This window comes from Borostomias antarcticus (genome assembly GCF_949987555.1).
Source record: "Borostomias antarcticus genome assembly, chromosome: 4".
Lineage (NCBI taxonomy): Eukaryota > Metazoa > Chordata > Actinopteri > Stomiiformes > Stomiidae > Borostomias > Borostomias antarcticus.
This window is the reverse complement of record NC_140237.1, coordinates 24,611,074-24,619,568: the sequence shown is the minus strand read 5'-3', so window position 1 is coordinate 24,619,568 and position 8,495 is coordinate 24,611,074. Positions and strand designations below refer to the sequence as shown.

General features: G+C 43.5%; 1 protein-coding gene across 1 annotated transcript; it reads left to right on the top strand.

Moving 5' to 3' along the window:
• Positions 1 to 316: 316 nt before the first annotated feature.
• Positions 317 to 8,127, top strand: LOC311308438 (intestinal mucin-like protein; the record flags this gene model as incomplete). Its single annotated transcript, XM_084437397.1, has 12 exons — positions 317 to 341; positions 688 to 848; positions 993 to 1,176; positions 1,344 to 1,533; positions 2,177 to 2,355; positions 3,845 to 3,879; positions 4,012 to 4,152; positions 5,374 to 5,448; positions 6,004 to 6,132; positions 6,384 to 6,423; positions 6,566 to 6,689; positions 7,926 to 8,127. The coding sequence occupies 12 exons, from the start codon at positions 317 to 319 to the stop codon at positions 8,125 to 8,127; spliced, it is 1,485 nt and encodes a 494-aa protein (XP_084293523.1).
• Between the last annotated feature and the right edge of the window lie 368 nt (positions 8,128 to 8,495).

Sequence of the window (8,495 nt, the reverse complement as noted above, 5' to 3'; positions counted from 1 at the left end):
TGTCCAGTGCCAGTTCTGATGACTTAGTATTATATAGTGACAATGCATGTCACAATATTTGTTTTATAGTGGAAAAAACATTTGCAAAGTCTATGCATCTTTCAAAATGAATATGACCATCCATTTATGATTACCGTAGGCCAGAATCGATGCACTTTAAACATACTGTTCTTCCCCTTGTAGAATGGTGAAACTTGGACAGTTGACAATTGCTCCACCGGAACATGTGACAATGGTAAGGTGATCATCGAGCATGTTCAGTGTGAGACTCCCAAGCCAATAGTCTGTGAAAACAACTACCCCCCAGTCAAGGTTTATGACGAACCTGGATGCTGCCACCAGTACCAGTGTCAATGTAAGTTCAACACATTCAAGAATTGTCTCTTGTCACTTGCAACCTCTTTTTTATATCTATACGTATATTCCATGAATAATTATACTATAATAATAATAATTATTATTATTATTATTATTATAAATATTATTGTTGTTGTTATTATTGTTATTATTATTATTATTATTAGTAGTAGTAGTATTATTACTATTATTATTATTATTATTATTATTATTATTATTATTATACTAATGATTCTTCTCTAGGCATCTGCTTTGGTTGGGGTGATCCCCACTACGTCACCTTTGATGGGACATATTATGGCTTCCAAGGAAACTGCTCTTACGTGTTAGTCAAAGAGATCCTGTCCAAGTACAACTTTAGTGTGATCATTGATAATTACTTCTGCGATGCCGAAGACGGCTTGTCCTGCCCCAAGTCTCTCACCATTCACTACCAGTCCTACAAGATCTTCATGACTCAGGAAGTCAAGGATGGAGTCGTCACAAACCTGGTAACTGGCATCTTTTTTGGTTTGTTTCAGTGGATCAGTAGGTACTGTCATTGAAGTTGTTAATGTTTGTAAATCGTATAACATTTATTAGAGAGAGAAGCATGTCACTATTCAGTTTTCATTGTTCCTTATTTCTTATCTCAGGTCAAGGTCAACCACAAATATGTCATCCTCGCCTATGAAAATGCTGATTTCCGTATCACGGACAGCGGCATTGAGACCATGCTGGTCATCCCAAAAATCCAGGCCAGGGTAGGCTTTTCTGGCATCAAGTTCACTATCTACCTGCCATATGACAAGTTCAACGGAAACACTGAGGGACAGTGTGGTAAGTTCACCCTCCAGTTCTAATGACACTTTGTTCCCTTCACTGTAAGAGCACTCTGAACTGGAAGGTCCTTTGTTTCATTCTATTATTTTCCAAAATCTATAACGTATTACTTAACCATGGACTCATCCTGGTAGTAATGGAATACATCTTGATGTCAACCGCAGGTACGTGTGACAACAACCCGAAGAATGATTGCATGCTGCCCACTGGGCAAGTCATCTCCTCGTGCCCACAGATGGCTCATGAGTGGCACGTTTCTGAGCACGACAACAGCTACTGCTTCCCGCCCCCTCCCACCGATGCGCCCCCCATACCAAATTGCCACCCGCCTATCTGCAAGATCCTTAAGAGCAAGTGAGGATGAACTAGGAACTTGTTTTAAATGTGTTCTGTGTACCTTAAAGAAGTTGTACGCTTAAGTTGTACACTTTCTGTATTATGACATTACTTACTTAATCCTCTTTGTTCCTTGAGGAACATAAGGCTGCGACTATCTGCTTCCATATGGTCCTGTCCTGTGCTGCATATTGTGCCTCACCCCAAATTAGGTTAGCCGTTTCTGAGGTCAGTTCTTCGCCAGGTTGGTTTTGGCCTCCCTTGTTTCCTCTTTCCAGGTGGAGTCCATCTCAAGGCTACTTTGGGGATACAGTTCTGGTCCAATTTCCAGCACCACATTGTCTGTTTAATTTCCAGCACCACATTGTGACAGTTTGTGTTTTTAAACATGTCCTCATTGAAAATCCTTTCCGGCCAGATGATGCGACATATGCTCCGGAGACATCCATTGTGGAAAGCTTTGATCTTCACGTCTTTTTTCTTTAAATGCTGTCTATTTAAGTAGTGAAACCTAAACCCGTGACTGGCACTGTCAATACCAGCAGTAGTATGACACACCAATGTTTCCATTAAGACTCTGACATGAGACAATAGGCCAGCAGGTCCTTACAACAAACTTAGCGGTGTAAGTGTCCACTCACTACAGCTTTGCATCTCCCAGGGTGTTCGAAGAGTGTCACAAGGTGATCCCCTACCAGCCCTCCTACGAGGGATGCACCTTTGACGTCTGTCACATGAATAACTCCAACATTGGCTGCGCCAGCCTGCAGATGTATGCAGAGGCCTGTGCGATGGCAGGAGTGTGTGTGGACTGGAGGGGTGCCACCGATGGAACATGTGGTAAGTAGGTCTCTCTTCACACAGGCAGTGAACCACCAGCCATTCCCCTCATTTAATTGAATTGAGAACTTTATTTATACAGGGAAGAAAATTGAGAGCAAGCTCTCTTTTTCAGTGCCACCCTGACTACAATAAAAAAAAAACACATACAAAATAGGAACATGATGCAACAAAACAAAATAAATTCAAGTACATTACATAACAGCCAAGCACCCAGCTATGCGCATGTCTCCACTTGTGTATCAGAAGGGGGAAATGACAGGTCAAGTTGGGTGTCATCGGCATAGCAGTGATAGGAGAAGCCATGCGAGGGAATGACAGAGCCCAGAGATGTAGCGTAGAGGGAAAAAAGGAGAGGACCCAGGACAGACCCTTGTGGAACCGCCGTAGTCAGACTACGCGGTTCCGACATCGACCCTCTCCATGTCACCTGGTAGGAGCGGCCCGTCAGGTAGAATGCAAACAGGGAGAGTGCAGAACCAGCGACTCCTTTCTCCTCGAGGGTGGAGAGGAGGATCTGGTGGTCAACCGTATCAAATGCTGCTGACAGGTCTAGGAGTATCAGGACAGAAGAGAACGAGTTTGCTGTGTAGTGAGAGTGTAGTGTTCTATGTCTCTAAAACTCAAAAGTGAGGACAAGTATAATTGTAGCTTGCCAGACAGAGCTTTAAAAATAAATAAAAGAGATACAGTCAGAGAGACTCAGGTAGCCTCTTTCTCTCTGATAACAATCTGGTGTCACTTGCCTTGTGTTTAGGATTCTGTCTCTCTGCCCACAGACTACGGGTGCCATAAACCAAAGATATATAAGGCATGCGGTCCACAGGTCGAGCCGACGTGTGATTCCAGGTATGCTCGTCCTGGGTGGCGTTGATGGATGGGGTTGTAGGTGAAAGGCTGGGTTTATAATGCTGGTGAGTTACTCCGGTGCTTACAGAATGTTGGCCATGTGTGTGCAGGTACAATTTGAAGTACGTCCTAACCAGCAACATGTTCAGTGCTCTGACGGATATAAGCCTTGAAGGCTGCTACTGTCCCCCAGGCACCACGCTGCTCAGCCCTAACTCCAGCATCTGCCTCACCAGCTGTGGTGAGCCTGGTTGCATACACAATTGAACATGTCACCTTAAGTGCATATTTAAAAGTGCTATACGTACAATAATGTTTTTTATCTTTATATCTATATTAGCAAATTAACCAGGTTAAATCTGCAGGGTTGGTGAAGTGACAGACTTCCTTACCTCATATGTTTTGCCGATGATTTTGCATGTTGAGTTTTTCCTGGTTTGTCTGCACTGTTTACAAAAATCAGCAACGCGCATCAAAAGCATGCACCATTTTGTAAACACTACAGACTTGGAACCTGGTTAGCTTGCTAATATACATAGATATACTTTACATGTATGCAGAAACAACAAACATGTAGCTCCTTTAATCATTACGTGCATTCAACCAATAACCAGTGACTCTTTTTGTGGTGGTGCATCAGACATATGCCCCATGCCAAATGGTGAATGGAAAAAGGTAAATAAGACATCATTTTTTGACCTGGCTTAAAGTGTGAAAGTAGCATACACTGTATGTCTGCAGGTATACGTATCTGGTGCATAGTATCTGTCAGACGTGTTATGCTCACCCTGAAATTGCGGTTGCCAGGCTAACGAGACTTGGGTGAGTGGCTGCCAGAACTGCACGTGTGACGAGGACATGCTGACAGTGGTCTGCCGGCCAAGAGGTTGCCCCATACAGCCCCCCATCCTCTGCGACCAGCCGGGTCAAATCAAGGTCACAGAGAGGGTCGGGTGCTGTCAGAAGGAACTGTGTGGTGAGTGACCTGTAACTCAAACACGATATATATATATAATTTTATTCTATTTTATTCTAGAATATATATTATTCTATTCTATACTATACAGTTACTGTACATATGGATGTATATAGCCCCTATGATTCCTATTTTTAGGCTACTACCCCCTTATCTATCTATCTATCTATCTATCTATCTATCTATCTATCTATCTATCTATCTATCTATCTATCTATCTATCTATCTATCTATTCTAACCTTGCTCATAATTCTAATCCTACCCTCACACACTGAACTTGACTGTTATATCAGTGGTGTGAGTTGGGCAACGCAGTTACACTAACTGAGACATTCTAGCGTCGATACATTCTGCTAACATTTACAGTACCTATCTCATATGTGAAATACCCCTAGTTCACCTGGTTTTTACTCCATGGTGACCGAGTGGTTGTTCATCTCCCAACAGTGTGTGGCAAGTGCCCTCGTACCAAAGACACCTGTCCTGTCGGCTACCGGATTGAGAACACCATGGGAACTTGCTGCCCAAAATATAAATGTGGTGAGGGAGACTGATAGTATGTGTGTGTGTGTGTGGGGGGGGTTACTTATGGGGATACACTTACTGTAAGAATATTGTTTGCATCTTTCGTGTTCATGCCTGTTGATATGAATGAGTGTGAAAATGCGTTTGGGTCTCAGTGGGGAGGATGTTAGCAAGATGTTGACATCGCATGCCTCTCTGTCGCTCCGCAGTGCCAAAGGATGTCTGTGTATTCAACAACAATGAATATCGGGTGAGAAATTAAGAACCACCATCGGTCAGTCATGGACTTCAGTTAGAAAACACGGAGGAATCTAAATGTGTGTGTGTGTGTGTGTGTGTGTGTGTGTGTGTGTGTGTGTGTGTGTGTGTGTCCATCTCAGCCTGGAGACATTGTTCCTAACGACCGATGCCAAAAGTGTGTGTGTGGTGACAGAATTGATGTCTTCAGCCGCCTACATCTCCTCGACTGTCATCCAGTGGTCTGTGATACACACTGCCAGCAGGTAAGGACCAATATTATTATATTATTATTATTATAATAATATATTATTATTATTTATTATGATTATTATTATTATTATTATTATTATTATTATTACAATACTTATTCTACTACTACTACTAATAATAATCCCCTCTTCAGGGCTATGAGTACCACACTGTACAGGGTCAGTGCTGTGGGAAGTGTGTTCAGACCAGCTGTGTGATCATGCTGCCAGACGCAACCACACACGTTGTTCAGGTCAGTACATGATACTTGATCCTCTCGGTATGGTGTGTGTGTGTGTGTGTGTGTGTGTGTGTGTGTGGAGGGGGGGGGGCCAGAGCAGGGCCGATGTGTCAAGTCAGCGAAGCTTTGGTTTGATTTAGGTAGTGAGGGGAGGCTACGTCAGAGCTGGTGCTACCCACACCCAGACCACACGCCATACATGGGGCCTCTGGTGCACATGGTGTACAACAGATCAGTATTAGAGCCACTGTTTCACTAGTAACATTGTGATAAATAGTAACCATTGAATCAGAAAAATGCACAGTAAGTAAGAACAAGAAACAAAAAACTCAATGTTTATCAAATTACTCAAATTATTGGTGTCAGTGTTGCTTCCTTTTGTACACATGTATGCCACTTTATCAGAGGAAAGTAAACCCTTGATTCAGGTTACAGCTGCATCATGTTAATCCTGCCCCCCTCTCCTCCCTGTCTGTTGACATGTTCATCTCTCCTGTGTGTGTGTGTGTGTGTGTGTGTGTGTGTGTGTGTGTGTGTGTGTGTGTGTGTGTGTGTGTGTGTGTGTAGCCTGGGAGTGTCTGGACAGCCCCAGGGCAGCCCTGCCTCAAATACGAGTGTTTGACGATCATGAATCAGTTCATCACCGTGGAAGCCAAAACCATCTGCCCGGACTTCCACCCAGAGGACTGCATACCTGTAGGTCACACACACATAATATATATATATATATATATATATATATATATATATATATATATATATATATATATATATTACCAAGGGCCAGCTAAAGTACATTAGTCTGAGGCTACTGCCACCTACTGGAGACCATGAGCCAAAGTCCTCACTGATAGAGAGGCAGAGAGGCAGCCATGATATATTTGTTCAACTGATGACTGTAGGAGGACTTTTCCCTGCGTTTCATGTTGTCATGTTGTCGTTTGTAGGGGACAGAGGTCGTTGCCCCAGACGGTTGCTGCCATGCTTGTGAGTGTCTGTCGAACTTCAGCTGTTTTGTATTCCACTTTGATTATCCTGCAACCTGAACATACTGTATACTGAAAACCAAGCATGCTGAACGGTTGCTCTGAAGCCTGTGGTTACGGTCGTCTTCCTCCCTGGCCCCCAGGTGCCCTGCCGCATAACCTGTGCAAGGCGGACAAGAAGGCAGCCTATCTGGAGGACCGCGGATGTCGCTCCTCTCAGATGGTCAACGTAACTTCCTGTGACGGCTCATGCAGAACCTACTCAACGTGAGTCTAGAGACCCTTTCAGATGGCTTCGGAACAACTCCCGAGTCAGTCTCTGAACGCTGCGCTCAACTAGGGACTGAAGACATTCCTTCAGGTTTCGTCGCTTAAAGTGGGTGGAAACAATTAGAGAGATTAAAAAAAAATGCATTGCAGAACCAATCCAGCGTCTTTAGGGCGGTCCTTCCTAATGGGGCGGTGAATGTTTACCTCCGCCCCAGTGGCAGCACAGGGTAAGAGGCTATGTTTTCAGTGGTGTGTGTTTGTTGGTTTGTTCATTCGTTGGTTCTTTAGTAGGATAAAAAAAACTACCAGACCAATTTTCATGAAACTCTGTGGAAGCGTGTATCATGGTCCAACTTAGAACCCATTACATTTTGAAGGGATCCGAATCACGGGGCGGGTCCACAAACCGTGTAAACACCTTCGTCTCCATTCTTTTTTTTTTGTGGGGGGGGGGGGGGGGGGGTAAGGGACCCATTGTCAATGGGGGTAATTGAAACAGTCATATCTCAACATATTAAGGTAACAGAGACACAGGATTTGGACTTGCATAAAGCTCCCAACCTAATGAATGCAGCAATGCAGTTTCATGGTCAGAGGCAAGGCAAGGCAAGTTTATTTGTATAGCAACTTTCCGGCAACAAGGCAATTCAAAGTGCTTTACATGAGACATCAAGACAAAGTGCAAGAAACACATAAATGGTCATATAAAACGAAATGCAAAAAAAAGACATTTAAAACAAAATGCAGGAAAAATAAAATACAGGAATAAAAGTTGCAGTGTATGAATGAATAATTATTTAATTTAACAAAAAGCTGAAAAAAAGAAAAGTCTTCAGTCAGTGCACACACACACACACGCACACACACAAACAACCACACACATACACACACACACACACACACACACACACGTACACACGCACGAACACACACCATTTTCTGAGCACAATTTTTTGTTCCTCCTCCACTCCAGTTTGTTTGGAGGACATCATTTCCGGTAAGTTGGGTCCTTCACTCTATTGGAGATGTAGGGCGTGGTTCTGATTGGTAGTGTCGGTTTTCCGATCAAAGATTATCATAACAACACCATACTCTTTTGTGTGTGCATGTGTGTGTGTTTGTGTGTGCATGTGTGCGTGTGTGTGTGTGTACGTGCATGTGTGTGTGTGTGTGTGTGTGTGTGTGCATGTGTGTGTGTGCATGCGTGTGGTGTGCACGTGTGTGTGCGTTTAGGTACTCCGCCATGGCCGTGGTGCGCTATTGCTCCTGTTGCCAGGAAGTCTCCACCAGTAAGAAGGAAGTGGAGCTGGTGTGTCCTGATGGGTCAAAGGTCAACCACTCCTACATTCACATCGAGAGGTGTCAGTGTGTGAAGACAGAGTGTGCCGTACCGGAGGTCAGCAAGGTCAACAGGAGCATACGCCGGAGGCGATGATCACCCCTCCGCTCTGAGACAGCTTTTTAGATTGCAACTTTGTTAGTTTCTGCTTCTCTCTCTTTAAAGTCGCACTGAAATGAAAAAAGCATTCTGTCCCATTTTGGTTCACATAATTGGTCATAGTGTTCACCTATTCAACGATGTATGCCAAAAAAATTACAAAATTCTACTTTTGTTGTAATCTTATATCAAAGTATATCATTTCTTACTTCCTGGAAAATGGTAGGTCACGTGCAATGACGATAACAGGTACCTTAGATTTTAGGCCAATAATCTCACGACATCCACCCGTCAATCAACGCTATCCTTCTATCGAATCTGTCTAAAGTTCTTAAAACCCGTCCACTAGTCAATGTTCCAATCAA